Source organism: Linepithema humile, chromosome 4 (assembly GCF_040581485.1).
Source record: "Linepithema humile isolate Giens D197 chromosome 4, Lhum_UNIL_v1.0, whole genome shotgun sequence".
In the NCBI taxonomy this organism is placed as follows: domain Eukaryota; kingdom Metazoa; phylum Arthropoda; class Insecta; order Hymenoptera; family Formicidae; genus Linepithema; species Linepithema humile.
Window position 1 is genome coordinate 27,271,640 of NC_090131.1, and position 16,754 is coordinate 27,288,393.

Below are 16,754 nucleotides of genomic sequence, written 5' to 3' on the forward strand. Positions count from 1 at the left end.
GATGTGTAAAGAGGGAATTACTATTCGTAGAAAGCAATTGCGTAAACAAAGAGCTTGATTTTTATCGATTAGGAATAGATTTCACTACGCGTGCTCTTTTGCAAGTTGGTGCAAGATAAATTGGATGATGTCAATGCAACAAATGCAACTAGAAAAGTATTTTTTTTATACGAAAATGAGAATTATGTATCCTTCAGATATAATTTTAGTTATTTTTTAATTGTGACAAATGAAACTTATTAATAAACATTCCGTGAAGGGTAAAACATGAGTACTTATTATTTGATTTTAACAATATAATAGTTCTTTATCACATTTTTAACATTTTAAAAATTTTATTGTTTTTTAATTTGATAACTTTTTACATATTAATTCCTTTTCTATAAAATGGTAGGTAAATTAAAAATTCTCTATTGCAACTATATTCGATATTTCTTGAAAATAAAAAAATACAGAGCCATAAATTTGCATTTTTGCAAATTTTACTTGATATCGTGACATGACGTTACAGTTACGAGAACTAGAATAATCGAGGAAAAACCGGAATACCTTGATTTGGTAGCAAATGCGTAATTGTAAATCCCGGGTTTAATCACTACAGAGAAAATGTGCGTCTATAAGGCGGAAGCATCATTCACTTGCATATTAGGAAAATTATTTTTTATAATAATGCGAAGAATAATTCTAGATCAGAAGCATCGCGTTTTATTTTAAGCGCATTCAAGTGCATGATCAGTGACACATATCAATGATGGAGCCAACGATTCTTCTGACGCGTGATCTTAAATTGTTTTCATTTACGGTACAAAGTCTTCTTACGATCTATAGAAAAACATGCGCTCTTTCGTAAGCCGATGCGGAATAAAGCAGATGAAAGCAGTGAAAGCTACTACTGATTGCAAATCAAAACTAACGAATTATTCGGTATGTTTATTATTATTTTAGTATCAGATATTGATTCAAAATAGTAATTTTTTGAAATATTGGATCTTAAATTTGTGTTATTTTAATTATATTTATTTTCTTAGTATCTTTTATCACCTTTTTTGAGACATTAATCTTTATTTACTACTTTTGAAATTAATTCATTAGTACTAATTGCTGTCATCAAATATTTATCGAGATATCGTTTCTCAATCTGCATTTGTAGTTTTATGCATTTTTATAACAATTTTTATAAAAAATAAATTTATTTTAACAAAAAACAGTAGAAAAAATAATTTTTTCCTTTATTTACTTTTGCTGTGTTTATTTTAGATATTTTAAATGAGTTAAATTTTGTTAAAATATTTGTATTTCTCATAAAAAGTGTATTTAACATGCCATTATTTCTGCTAATTAAAATGAATAACTTAGATACAAAAATCACATGTATAATATTTTAATAATATACAGACATGGAATAACACATTTCGTAAATCCGAAAAATGCCACGAAGCGTTTCGCATTCTCATGGGCAAAATAAAACATGGTTACTGATGTTTGCGTTCGTTAGCAATTGTACAAATAGCAATGCACGTGCAGAATTGATATCGAAGATAGATAGCGTGGTTCGCCAAATCAATTATGCATCGTCGTGTCCGATTGGCGCGCGATATCATTCACTTATTCACTACTTTTTTATACTTTTCTAAATTTAATGTCGCTTAAAAAGTCGTAAACAATTTTTGCAAAAAATAAAATATTTTTACGAAGCAGTCACAATTGTTAAAATGTATTTGCTTTATGAAAGCGTTTCATAAAATTTGTATTTTCGAAATGTGCGAGCTTAAGTTTTTTACGAATTAAAATGAATCACATTAGCAGAAATCAGTCGATGATATTAACTTATAATTAATGTTAATATCATATTAATAAATAAATAACCGAAATAAATGATATGTTTTTTTAACAATAAATTCATTACGAGCAGCTTTAATATTGTATGCAATATCTCATTAAAATTGTGTTAATTAATTAAAAATGAGTTTTATGATTAAAAAATTTATGAATCAAAAGAAATTAAATTTCTGAAACAACTGATATAAAACTAATTATAAGTTTAATATTTTCAAATAATAAAATAATTAAATTATATAAATAAATTAATATAAAAATTATCAGATTTTAAAGTATGATTCTTGTGTTATGAATAATTTATATAGCATGAGATAAACCATTATATGTAATAGTTTTATTAGAATTGATAATCTTGTAGTAATTTTGGGCATTTTTACAAAGCATAAAGCACGCAGTATTATATGCTCTTCTTTCGTTTCAATTATAGCACTGACACAGATCGCCACGTCGTAACATGATCATCGAATTAATTAATCAGCTTAAAGGCGGAAGGTCACATCAAGCCAAGCGATAAACGTAGTTGCTATTCTGTCTTATGTTCTTTTCTATAATATTACTATTCACATACTTAATTAGTAATGGTTTATTTGTTTAGATATGTGCGAATATAATTACACATTTAACATTATTTATATATTTGCATATATTATCTATATATATTACGATATTATTAACAAATTTCTTGGTTTTTTATAATTTAATGTCACTTAAAAAGTCGCAAATAATTTTTGTAAAAAATAAAATATTTTGCGAAGGAATCAGGATTGTTAGAAGGTTGTGTTTGCTTTATGAGAACGTTTCATAAAATTTGTACTTTTGAAATGTGCGTGCAAACGATGTAATGAATTATGTAATTATCTATTTGCTCTTATGCATTTAATAAACCCATTTATTAGTGTTTGTTCACGCAGTGCAATATTATCTTTTTTTAGAAGATTTCTTTCCAAAAGATAGTGTAAATACTGCGACATGTGAATTTATAATGATTTGTCAATGTTTTTATTCAGTATAATTCGGTAGTCTTCCGCAAACCACGTGTTGTCAATTAAGATCCAAAAATGTGAACAGAGATAAGATAAATTTCTGTCATTGATAATACCTTACAAAACAAACAATAAATAATGGTTTTATGAGGAAGAAAATTTGGAATTTCACGCAGGATCATATTATACAATGAAACAATCCACGTACATTTATAAGCTAGCTATTAAAGCTAATAGTTTACTTTTTTAATATGTATACGATTTTGTCACATTAATACTATGATCACTTCTTAGCAACGTTCTGTTGATAGGGATGGTAATAATTTAATGTTTTTTTTTCGGTTATTTTTTTATTTCAGTGTTATCTTTGACAAACGAATTCATAAATAACACACTTGAAGAAACGTAAACAATAATTCAATATATATACGGGGTCTTCTTTATTTGGTGAATCTTGATAGTGTGGGACACCGATGATATATAAAATTGAAAATCGCGATTTCAACCTTATTTCTACGATGGCACCCAAGGCATGTAAATTTGTGCAGGGAAAAGAGTCGAATAATGGATTATTTTCGAGTGGAAATACATCGGCAAAAACCAAACGTACGTGAGATAAGAAGTATCGAATATCTTATACTTTTTATTGTTCATTATATTTCTCATTTATTAGATATAATCATTATTTAAAAGCATTCTGAAGTTTTTATCTCCATATTTTTTTTGCGATTTTTTCAGTGATGATATTTCTGTTTACAAAATTCTGCAATTCTAAGTAGAAGAACGATATATTATACGCTGCCTTGACGAACCGGTACAACGATCAAATTAGTATGCATTCGGTATAAATTTTCGAATAAAATGTTCATTCTAAATCTTGACACGCTTTTCGCAACATTCCCAAATATTGTCGTAACTCTTTACGATCAAATAAGCCAATATTTTGTTCTCATTTTAATGCTATTGCATTGAAATATAAATCTGCCAATCAATCTTTGTCGGTTAGGAAATTTCATGAAGATTAGAAAGAAACATAGTTTGTCAATTGCAATTATACATTGCTTTAACTATTTAGTGAATTATATGAACTTGTCACTAAGCGGTCCACCTCGACAGGTTTGCAAAGGATTAATTAACATTCCAATTTCTCAGATACCCTCTTTTAGATTCGTTCGCGCAAACATCAATTGATACATGTGCATGAGATTAAAATAATTCTCTCTATCTTTTTATATGTTCAAAAACCGCGTTATTTTTTTTTACTGATCTTCGACATCCGCTTGCTTATACCGGTTGAAAATAACACATTATTTTGCAATGCAGCATGGTCTGTGCAAGTTTCGTGGGCTGAGCAAGTGTTCACTCGCTGTCTGTCAGCTGCAACATTATTCACTCGGTTACGAGCAATAGAAAGAAATAACGCAGTGAGTTTTTCCACACTTGGCGTGGGAGAATTCCCGCGTTTTCTCGCTGCAGGCGTGGGTGATGGAGATGATTTTTTCTCATCGATACGTGCAAGATTCTACAGGTTCTTTCAGGAACCTGTTCCGCCCCACCGCGTAACGATGGACGCTTGATATTGACATTATTGTCGACGTCGTCATTGTCTGCTTCGCAGTTCTTTAGTCTTGGCTACACTTTTATCGCGAATCGGCCAGTTTAGCGGTTGTCGCGCGCCACTGTGCATGTTCGGCTAAAGAAGCGTAAGAGCTTCTCTCAAGGTGAGAACGCGCGCGACGGGCTGAGATCGAATGAGGGTTGCGGTGGTACTTCGCGAGCTTACACTGCGTTCTCGCTATCTCCGATTTCTTGCTCTCACGAGGAAATAAGTACCCGACGACGGTAGACAAAGATATTTAATGAAGTCGCTGGTGAAATTTAAAGGCAAGTTGTTGCTAGATTTTCTATTGTAGTTTTCGCAGATTTTATTATCTGTCACAATATTTCCTGATTTTTCTAATTTTTTGACGTTTTTTGTGTGATATCATGCAATCTTGAAAAATTGGATATATATAGATATATGCAAATATATTGAATATACATAGATATATATCTAATAAAGTCCATTATGATAGTGTGTTTTGCTATTCTGTGTACGTATTTTAATATTCAAGCATGGTAATAAAAAATATAAAATTTATAGTTTGTACAAATTCTATTATATATATATATATAATTTCTTTTATAGAATTTTAATATATATACAAGGAAAATAAAAAATACGAGGAAATCATTCAAAATACTTTTTTTGTATTCGATAAACGTTTGCGTTAATTGTAAAAAGATAAATTTTTAATACATATTATACCTTTTTAAGTACAAAGCAATGTATTGTACATATTATGGGAATGTATACATATGTCATATTATAATAAAGCCCATGATTTCCTCTTGTCAGATTTTATCGCAATACGTCTTTTTGTTAATCTTTTTTGTTAATTTTATTAAATTTGAAGAGAATAAAAATTATATCAAGAAAAAGAAAATTACTTGAATTATAATTACTTTTAAAACAGAAACTCGCACATTTCTATTACATGCGTTTAGCATCTCGAGCATATAGAATTTCTTTGCGATGGTAAATAATACCATTTGTTGCGTTGATTAATAAATTAAAATATGAATTATTCAATGTTATTCGTTTTCATATAAATGAGCGTTTAACAAAATAAAAACATTGCATATTTAAAAACATTTTACACGTATAAATATAAAATATTATTTTTCCGGAATTTACATAAAGCCATCTTTTTTAAAACAATCGAATCTATAACTTGGGGAATGAGAGAAAATTGAATTTTACAAACGTTTAATCATTTCCTTTGTTTCTCTTAGTACCGTATAATTATGCGTAACCACTGAGTACATTCTCTGGTTAGAGAGCATTTTGTAATTAATGTCTCGGGCGAATGTATTTGTTGCGTAGAAAATTTGTTGATTTGCTTAATTGAACGGCGTCTATAATTTACGTAATTGCCTAGTTTATGAAAATATATAATAAATATATAACTATATATAAATATATAAATTTATAAAAGCAAACTAGTAACAATGTGTGAAAAAACACATACGTAACTCCCTACCGTGTCTCGCAATATTTTTTCAAATATATACAAATGTAAAACGGTTGTAAAATACATTTATTAATCCATTAATCGCAAGCATTTATCTTATGGTAATGCACATAATATTGAAGCAAATGTATGTAATGTAAAAATGTATTAATATTTATTTCCGCGCGTGCGGATATATATAACCGATTTTATGCAAATACGCACGCGCGGAAATAAATATTAATACCATTAATACATTTGCTTCAATACCGATCGGTTATATATATATATATATATATATATATATATATATATATATATAGTATTTTTATATCAAAAATTTGATCATTTTTTTTAATTAATCAATTTCCATTATAATATTACAACTCATTTTGATTAATAAATTTTAATGTGTTTTAATTAATTTTTATATAAAGGATATTTATGATATTTGGAGAACATCAATCTTCTCTCAGCGTTGCTAATTAACTATTAACGAATATTTATAAAATAATATTTCTCAGGCTATAAAATATTTTTAGTAATATATATTAAGTAATTGTAAACACAGAGACGTGGCTTATTTGGGTATGTTGATATTCTTAGCTCGATCAATTCATCAGTCGAATTCGATCCGTCTCGCGAACGTTATAGTGTACGACGTGTGTGATTTTCAGCGAAGAGATCATCGTGATTCTCTTGCGAGTTATCATACAAATTTACATTTATTAAACCGAATTTTATACTTTTATTAATTCTACTTAATTTTATCTCCGTTCGGTGAGATTTATGAGACTGACGCATATAATCCCACATCAAACATTTATCGTAATTAAATTGGTCAGTTGAAACCCGCATCATTATTGCATTTCACGGACAATCCATTATTTACTATGAACCATGTGTGACATCGTGAATACATCAGACGAACAGGTTTTCCGAAGAATACATAACGCAATGAATGCTGTTGCCGCTATTTGCCTTCATCTGTGAAAGATTTATCCCTCAGTGAATTGTATTTTTTATAAATTTTTTACTTTAATTAAACGCATTAACAACAAGCGAACGAACGACGTAATATTGCCATTTTGTACGGTGTTCAGTTAAATCGATTAAGCAAGACGCCGCAATCTTTGTTTGGGAATAATAAAAACAGTGACATGTTCAAATGGCGTGGTAATATTGACAGTTTTTCGTGATTAGACAGTGGAAATAAACAGAGGCGAACAAATATGCTTAGCTACGAACTTCAATTTAATTCATAATCATAATTTAACGAAAGTGACCGGTTTGATGATACGCTGTAGCAAGAATGATTTTTGCACGTCTCATCGAATTTTTTGCAATGTACAAATTGTCTAGATATAGACTTGTGCGTGAAGGATCAGGTATTGATTGAATGTTGATTATGTAAATCGGAAGGAACCGCGCCTGCATTGATAGTCATAGCTCAATTTTTCTTCTTAGTGGAAGACGCAAAAGCTGATCCAGGTCAGGCTGATCCAGGTCCAGCAGATTTCGAACGGGCAATAATAGCAGCAGGTAAGTAAAGTTTGCGTTATTCTTCCATAATTGTAATAATACTTTTCATACAATTGTAATAGATCTCGTGGTAAATAGAATTTTTAATTAAAAATATTAGTTATATAATATAATTCTGTCACATGTATAATTTAGAAAAAAGATATTTAAATCCTAAGTCAATTTTTACTAATAACGTATGAAGAGTATCTACGTACATTTAAATGTTTTTACTTGATTTTACGATAAGTACTTTTTTACTGCGTTTATTTTCTCGAAATTCTGATTACAATTCTAATTCGTGCGTTAAAATCTGTTTTCTATTGCCAGGATATGGAAAGTTTAACTATCTGCTACTGCTGGCGATACTGCCGGCCAGTTTCTCCAGTGTCTTTTCGTCATCGACAATGTCCTACGTGTTACCATCTGCTGAATGTGACCTCCGGCTGACGATGTTCGACAAAGGACTGCTGAACTCGATGGCGTTCGCAGGTGGTATTTTAATTTCGCTTAACGATCGTGTAACAACGCTTTATTACAGATGCGAGCTCGAAATCAGAGCCTTAAAGCGCTAAAGAGTTTGGCACACTTAGAGTGTATGATTATCGTGCGGCGTGCACTGCCGGTTCGGTTGTAGGCAATAATGAGGGCAAACGCGAATCCACGGTAAATACCGTACCATTTTTATTCTTTCTCGCATGCGAATTCTCCCACCGGCTTGATTATTTTCGGCCGGTTGTTTTCGATCCGCGAGCAATTTCTCCGGTGGCGGATTAAGGCTTTTTTAAGGTTCTAAAAAGCACAGCCATCCCGGGGCTCTCCTCGCATTTTGGCATGCCATCGATACATTCCGATACGATGGTAAATGTTTTCGATTTTACACCACTGTGTCTTACTGTGAAGTCCATAGAATCGTAGCAAAAATTAATTGTGAATGCTTGCGAATTATTTTAAATGATTAAATTACTTGACATTAAATAATTACATTCTCTCTTGCCATTAATATAAATTTAAAATTTTACTGTGGAAGAAATTCAGGATCACAACAGAAACAGGACATTAAAGTATCTGCCTTGAATTTAAGATAAAAAGAATGGGCAGAATGTAATTCAGGTTCTGGCTTGCACGCCCGGAGAATATAAAGTTATAAAATGAGAATAACATTTGCATTATACAAATGTTTATTTTATTTCACGATTTCGGTTAAAATCGATAGCAAATCCAGGTATATTTGTTTTCAAGCATTTTATTTAAATTTCTGAATTCTCGGCTTGGAGGCCCCTAGGCATGTGCTTACTACATAATCCAACACTGATCTTATTGTAAGTTTACGGCATGTCGTAAATCTAAAAAAAAAAAAACACGAAAATACTTTAAAATTGTGTTCTATCTTATCTATGCGACCATCTCATTTTTGCTGTATATCTTATTTCTTGCCTTAGTAATTATATTCAGTTTCTGATGGAAAACTGGAATGTAAAACCGGCTGACTTACCGATTTGTTTCAGGAATGATCAGCACGGCATTTTTCTGGGGTTTCATGGCCGACACGTTCGGTCGTAAGAAAATAATGTTCTACGGTTACTTGGTTACTGGTTTACTAAGTGTGGCAACATGTTTTTCGCACACTTCTTGGCTTTTAATTATATTTAAGTTTTTCGACGGCGTAATGTAAGTTGTAATTGCCTGCCATTGCAGTTTGACATTTTATGAGTGAAAAAAGTGATTTACTGTATAAATATAGTAGAGCTATTAATAGTCTCCTTAAGTTTGAATAAAAGCCAAATAAATATAAATTACTTATTCCACAAATAAATGTGTTAAAAATATTTTAAGAATATTAATTTGCGCGCGAAAATAAATTTACTTATTACACTTACATTCGTTATATAAAAAGAGTTGATATCTTGATTGACAAATTGCAGCATATCTGGCCCATATGCAGCGCTTATGTCGTACTTGGCAGAGATACACGATACAGTGCATCGATCGCGGTCGTATATGTGGCTTGGCGTGTTCTTCTCACTTGGAAACATTTGCCTGCCATGTAAGTTCAGCCTTGACACACCTTATCTAAGGATCGGCGGGGGGTTAAATTATAAAGCGTCGATTTTTAAGCTGGACGATACAATGTTGCAATGCACATGTTGCAGTAAGATTCGCACGATATAAGAAAGTTAAAATTAATTTACAAATCATTAAAGATAATTAAAGGCGCACAATTTTATTTTACGTAAAATGATTTCGATGATAAATGTGATTCTTATCTTTTGGTTTCTAGGCGTAGCATGGCTGGTAATACCTCAAAAATGGGACGTCACATTTTTTAACAGAACGATGGAAATAAATTCGTGGAGGGTGTTTTTAGCGATTTGTTCTATACCTGAGTTTCTCGCGTGCGTCGCCCTTTTCGCTTTTCCAGAGAGTCCGCGCTTTCTCATCTTGAAAGGCCGACATGACGAGGCGTTGAACGTCTTCAAGAAGATCTACTCGCTCAATACTGGAAAAGATCCTGACACATATCCGGTAGCGATATATATTTTATTTGAAAATAAAAATGTATTGAAAATATGTTTTGGAATGTAGATCAATTACGAGTAAGGCCATGAGTTTGAGTTTCTCAATCGAGCTGTTTGTTGATGCGAATAATTTTGTGCCGGAACTCGAGTCGCATAAGCAAAATCCGATTGTAAACGGGAATCGATTACTGTTTCAATATAAAATACGCACGATAATTGCACGCTACGATGCAATCGTGCATTTATTAATAGTAATGCGGCTGTTTCCGAGTTGACTAACGGATTTGTGGTCGAAGTGGACTAACGAAGTTGACTAACGATTCATTTAATTGATAGATAAAGAGTCTGAAGGATGAATATACTGTCAAATCTTCCGCGGGGAATTTGCAAAGTGAAGCGCACAACTGCTGGAAGAAAGTAAAGCCTCTTTTCCTGCCACCTAATATCTTCAGATTGCTACTCATATCGATGATACAGCTCGGAGCGACGATAGGGTCAGTTTAACAAAATTTTTTAACCCACAAAGAAGTGGAAACCCGACAAAGCAAATTGGGCTCGTGAATGATTCAACTAACGTCAATTGATTACGCAGGTCGAATTCGCTCCGACTTTGGATGCCGCAGTTGTTCGCGATGATCGAGAGTTACAAGAGCACACTGATGAAGAACGATAAGCGCGTATTGGGCTTTCAGCCTTCATTCTGTTACATGCTAGGCCAAGAAAAGGCATATCTTAATGCCACCCGGTACATCAATGAAACGCTGAGCAATGCGACGGCTGTGTGCGTTCCAGTAAGTGTCTTTGTGCATATGCAATAAATAAATTTCAGTTACAATGAACTATGGAAAGAATATGCGTATAAATTTCAGGCTGAGCTGAACTCTAGAGTGTTTATCAATTCCATCGTCATCGCTATGACAGGCATTATTGGTTATATTCTGGCTGGTACTTTAATTACTATTATCGGAAAGAAGAAACTGATGGGTAAGATATTAATTAGCAGTAATTTGGTGAAAGATAAATGGCGGTTTTTATTCATGAAATGACTCGGAGAATAATGTTGCAAACCTGTTATTCTAATTCATAATTAATGATCATTTTGTAATCATTATGATCATTACGTTCTTGTAGCAATTTGTTTCCTCATTGCTGCTGCCTGTTGCGGTTCACTTTATTGGGCCGAAGATACCAATGGCATTCTCGGATTGTCTTCAGTATTTGTCGCCATGTCGAGTATTGGTGGTGCGGCTGTTATTAATGTTATCGTTGATAATTTTCCTACATGTCTAAGGTGTGACAATAAGAAATGATTATTTATTGTATCCGTTTTCTAATATTCATATATTCTTATAATATTTATTGTTTTTTTTTTTTTTTTTTTTGAACTGTAGCAGTCAGTATAACAATGATGATGGGAAGAATCGGCGCAGTAATAGGCAATTTATTATTCCCCATTTTATTCGATCTGTCGTGTTTAGGCCCCTTCGTTATGATCGGCACGGCTTGCTTAAGTAAGAAAATTTATTTGAGTATTAAATTAAATTCACACAAGAAAATTGTGTAAAAATGATCGAAACGTTAACTTTAATAATATACATTTTCATTTTAGCTTCTGCATTGATGGTCGCTATGCTACCTCGGAAAAAGACGCAGGACGAAAAATGGGAGGATGTTGTTTGATCTTTTTATAAATATGTTCAGCTTCAATATGTCCTGATATTTTACTCTTCGTAGAAGAAGTAATGTGTAAATACGTTTCCGCTTTTATAATTTTAATTGCGATGAGGAATCATTATCGTTTTCCACCGGTGCAATTTTTCATTGTGTAAATATATACATTTATATAATAGATAAGACTTACTTATCGTTCTCACTTATCATTTCATATTTAATAAGTGAATTGTACAATGTATATACGTGTTTTAGAAAAAGCATATTTCGAACTCGCATTACTAAGTAAAAATTAAATAAGCGTGAGCAGGAATGCATTTCATTTTTGTAATATTTGTCGTAATAATTTGTTTATTAAAAACAATAACAATAATAAAAAAAATTATGACTATGAAATAATTATTAATCTGTCTTCAGTTCCTTCTGTCCGCAGCGCGTGATGCAAAGGCGCATATCGAATTGCCGCACTCATCGGCTAAGATTTCTCTGGAGAAAAGTGTCAGCGTCAGCGAAATTAATCTACACAGATCTTTTTTCATTCTTTATTCAGTTTTATATGTCCAGTATATTACAGGCGGTACCATGTATGGTTGCAATGTACATAAATTATAAACACTCTTAAATTAAATTAAATTTTGTATCTATTATTAATTTTAATATTATATTATATTATAATTTTTTTTTGTAAATACGTAATTGTAATCAATTTTTATTAGTTTCTTACAATTTTACAGATTTTTATTTTAATTGTACTTGAATCGTATGTACTTTTCGTTTTAACTTTGCGTTTGTATTTGGGAGCAATTCTTGACTGGGCTCTCACGATCGTGCGCAACGTTACAGCTTGCCTTTGCCTGGTCTGACGCGGCAGTGTCGATACGACAGCGGTGGTCGCTGGTCGGCTTTGCGCATTGGGGTCGAGCGATCCGACGTAATGTGAAGAACTAAAAACTGGTTTTCCGCTGGTCCGCGTAGATAGTTGTGCACATCGCCAGGAATCATGGAAGAGGTATTTCAGAACGGAAATTATCAGAGGGAGGCTAACGCCAACAACATGACCGCCGTGGAGACGCGGAAAGAGGTAAAGAGAAGCCTGGGCTTATTTTCCACGTTTCTCTGGCAAATCGATACACATCGCTCTCTCATCGCGCTTCGTCTATTCGGAGTCCGTATCGCGTTCTTGCTCGTCTCGTGGCAAACGACTTGGGAGTTTCAGGAAGTTCCCTGTTGGACGCTTGGTGGATTAGAGAGAAGTGTCGATTAATAAAGTTCAGTTTTAATTAACTCTACAGCTAGCGAATGTATGTCGCGCAATAATCAGCACGAGCAACGCGCAGCGTCTCTCAATCGGTGTCACTGACTCGTATCCTCCCTACAATTTCTTCGTATATATCTTTGTATATTTTCGGTGTGAGTTCGTGAATACAATTGTTGCGCGCTAATGTTTGTGTACGAAACTTACCGCCGAAATCGTGATATGAGTGCGAAAAACATACGGATAAGGAAGCAACTCAAATTCTCTCAAATTCGTCAAAAGACTGAATATATGTGATATTTCAGGACTGCCTACTCGACCACATAGAGATCTCAATAGTAGAAGCAGAGAAAAGGGCGAACCGGGCGCTTAATTTAAGGGAGTTCTACACAGTATACCTCATCGAAACTAAGTGAGTTGAAGGAACAAGAATATTTATTATATTTAAATTATGTTCAAAAAATTTTGTTATTAATATGCCTGATTTTTTTTTTATTGCAGAGTCACTGATCCAGATTTTAAAAATGCATTAAGTAGGATAAGCTCATTATGGCGACGATATACTGAATTCGAATTGCTTCGTGCTTATCTGGAAATTTCTTATCCTTATATTGTGTTACCGCCTTTACCAGAAAAAAAAGTTCTTTATGCGTGGCAGAAAGTGACGACTGACACATTCGATCCTGACTTTGTAGATCGCAGAAGAGCTGGTCTCGAGGTATGTTCGAAGTATCTGCTACAATAATACATTATATAACGAATAAAATTGTAAACATATTTTTGTGCAGAATTTTCTGACAAGAGTAGCATCGCATCCTATACTTTCACGTGATGAACATTTCATGGGATTTCTCCAGCAGAAGGATGGCTGGAGAGAAAGTGTTAAAGAAACAGGTATTTTATTGCGAATCATGATAAAGAAAGTAATTGAAGAATTTAATTAAATTAAAACTGAGTGAATTAACAAACTAGAAAGTTTACTAGATAGATTTATTATTTTTGCATAGGGTATCTGCAGATTGCAGAATCGAAACTAAAAGCGCTTAGTGTAGCAGTGCGATTAAGAAAGCCGGATAAACGATTCGAGACTATAAAAAATTATGGAATTGAACTGCAGGTATGCTAGTTAAAATAAGCTTTGCGATATTATAGGGTGATTCTATGTCAATACTTCCCATCTCTGTTTTAGAGTATTGATATATATATTTAAAAACCATCTTGAATATACCTATAACGTAAATTTGTGAGAGTATTAACGAGCAATATGCCAGATTAATTTAATATTATGTCTTTGATAAGAAATATCAATAAGATAATATTGTAATTATTATGCGAGTATTTTTGTCAGTGAATTACTGTACAACGTTGCTCTTGCAGAATAATTTGTGTAATCTGTTGCGAGTGCGTGCACGTCTCGTCGAGAAGCAACACAGTCTGTACAAATTACACGCAAATTACGGGCGTGTCTTCAGTGAATGGAGTGCCATAGAGAGAGAAATGGGCGATGGACTGCAGGTAACTTTGTTATAAAAATAGCATTGTAGCCCGTGCCGAAAATATCGATTTTACTTACTAACGCTGGAAAGACAATAAAATGACGCGGTGGATGAGCGAAGAGGCGCAGTTTAAATATAAAAATTGCAAAACACCGCATTACAGCCTGTTTTCTTAGAAATCGGGACACTACTTGGACTCATTAGCGGCAACAATAGATTCCACTCTCGAGGAAGAAGAGCTTATAGCCGATCAGCTGAAGGAGTGGTTGTTTGGTGCGTCGGCGTTACAGGCTGTGGTTAGACGCAGAGAAGCTTTACAGTTGGCTAAGGACGAGGCTCACAATGCCTTAACCGCTGCGTTCGAACAAAAGGATAAAGTTATGCAAGGTATTAAAATAATATTAGAATTATTTAATTTTTAATTGTTGAATTGTGGAAAATAATACATCTTTTGTATTTTTAAGGTAAAGCCGGTCTGATGTCGCGCTTATTTGGCTCGGTGGATACCGAAGAGGTTCGCGAACTAAAAATAATCCATCTGGAACAGCAGATCGCGCAGCACGATGAAGCCGTAAAACAAGTTGACGAAGATTTAAAGTAAGAGATCGTGTCTACGTGCCATTATTTTAATATTTGTCTGCAAATGCATAATCTCTCCAAATTGTTTTACAGATCTTTTTCCATCAAAGCTATGGTGGATATCGAGAGATTCCAGCACCAAAAAGTTGTCGATCTAAAAGAAACTTTGGCAACTTATTGTGTTTTGCAATTTAAGTTGGCTAGAAAGGTTGGTATTAAGTTTGATACTTTACAGATTTGATTTCGTGACGCCTTTTGACGATCGCATTATTTTTTTTTTTTCTTATTACAGGGTCTTCAAGCTTGGCAGCACATTAAAGGTTGTCTCGAAAGTATACCGTGAAGAAATTCATGACGCTTCACAAAGCAGACTGTCACAGAACAATAATCGTTCCCGCGTTTCCCGTGAGATATACATTCCTACATTTGTAAGTTCACTCATGCCGTACGCTTATTATCATATTGATGTATATGATTGTTATTATTTAATGTCAGACTTATAGGGGATATTATATATGTATGTAATTCATGTTGGATATATATATATATATTATATACATATATATAAATATGTCAAGACACACATTATATTTAAATATTTATATGTATTTAGTACACCGCTTATGCGCGGACACAAATAATTACAATCATTACACGAAAAATTGTATTTAATTGTGTAATACAAAAAAATGCAATATGCAAATTATATTTGACATAATTTGTCAAATTTGCTATATGTAAATGACGATAAATGGGATCGTTGTTGATGTAATTTTTTATACACTGTCTTTTCGTCGTTAAGTAAGCACTTTAATTAATTCTACTTTCTACATTGAACCTACATATTTAATCTTCTGATGCTAAATTATATTTGTTTCTTTAAACAAATATGAAATGTATTTGTTATAATATCAATAATTGATGTGCACGGGATAAAATTAATTGTGTATTATTAATGCTACTCTTGTTTATTATAGATCTTTCTGTAGCTATTTTCAGTATTATTATTACATTGCAAACGTTGTTAAAGTTTAGTATATTAATCTTTTCTAATTGTTTATAATGTAGAATATATATTTTTTTACAATATATATTAGATGTAATTTATCGACGATAAATTTATTTTCATTAAATTTTTTATTTGAATCTCAAATAATAAGTTCTGTTAGAAATTCAGTATGATATTATGTGAGCGTAATTATGTTTTTTGTTTCAAATATCATAAATTTTTATATATATTTGGTTTTATGTTATAATCAGATAATTAAATATATACAATTCACAATCTGTGTCTCTTTATTGGCAAATATAATATTCCTCGATTTTATTTCTCTTCAAAGTATTATTCTCTTTTCCATTATTTTCTTTTTATAAGAATAGTTTATACACGTGGACTTAAAAAAAACATTGCAATCAACTTTACGGAGGATTAGCGAAATTGCACAGAATGATTGCTGTATGAATTAAAATGCAGTTATGGAGATTTTATCCACGTATATATTTCCATTTGTCAGTTTGTTCTGGCGATTTAATCACTCAATTGTAACAATGTGCGTTGTGTTATTTTTACGATATTCCGCAGAGAGATAATAAAAAAACACTCCGTAGAATCTATTTTCTACCGATGAATCCACATGCGATTTCAGAATATGATTTCCCGCCAACTCAAACGTGTTCCTGCTCATCTGTCCAAATATTAAAGATAATTTTGTCTTGGCGACTCCGAATATATGGAAACCCTAAAATAATTTTCAAGGGCATGTGAATACAAAAATACACATATGATTGCATTATTTATAAAAATAATAAAGATAGTGCGTTGCGGCATATAGATTATT

General features: G+C 32.4%; 2 protein-coding genes across 6 annotated transcripts in view; both read left to right on the plus strand.

Annotated features, from left to right (window-relative positions):
- LOC105675018 (synaptic vesicle glycoprotein 2B-like) overlaps positions 1 to 11,977 on the plus strand; it is a 46,712-nt gene extending 34,735 nt beyond the window's left edge. The window contains exons 1-12 of one of the 5 annotated variants that reach the window (XM_067353221.1): positions 751 to 924; positions 7,343 to 7,417; positions 7,727 to 7,888; positions 8,905 to 9,067; positions 9,322 to 9,443; positions 9,678 to 9,922; positions 10,252 to 10,409; positions 10,508 to 10,706; positions 10,785 to 10,899; positions 11,047 to 11,205; positions 11,298 to 11,426; positions 11,525 to 11,977. In XM_067353221.1, the coding sequence (XP_067209322.1) occupies positions 7,804 to 7,888; positions 8,905 to 9,067; positions 9,322 to 9,443; positions 9,678 to 9,922; positions 10,252 to 10,409; positions 10,508 to 10,706; positions 10,785 to 10,899; positions 11,047 to 11,205; positions 11,298 to 11,426; positions 11,525 to 11,595 (1,446 nt within the window). In that variant the 5' untranslated portion in view covers positions 751 to 924; positions 7,343 to 7,417; positions 7,727 to 7,803 and the 3' untranslated portion in view covers positions 11,596 to 11,977. The other 4 variants (XM_067353218.1, XM_067353217.1, XM_067353219.1 and 1 more) reach the window with 4 other exon arrangements.
- Positions 11,978 to 12,439: 462 nt separating this feature from the next.
- On the plus strand, positions 12,440 to 16,549 carry LOC105675034 (sorting nexin-4-like). The gene is made up of 10 exons (XM_012371804.2): positions 12,440 to 12,667; positions 13,147 to 13,253; positions 13,343 to 13,559; positions 13,630 to 13,735; positions 13,849 to 13,958; positions 14,219 to 14,356; positions 14,514 to 14,724; positions 14,802 to 14,934; positions 15,010 to 15,124; positions 15,209 to 16,549. Exons 1-10 carry the CDS (start codon positions 12,587 to 12,589, stop codon positions 15,257 to 15,259), a joined length of 1,269 nt encoding a protein of 422 aa, XP_012227227.1. The 5' UTR covers positions 12,440 to 12,586; the 3' UTR covers positions 15,260 to 16,549.
- The last annotated feature ends 205 nt before the right edge of the window (positions 16,550 to 16,754 follow it).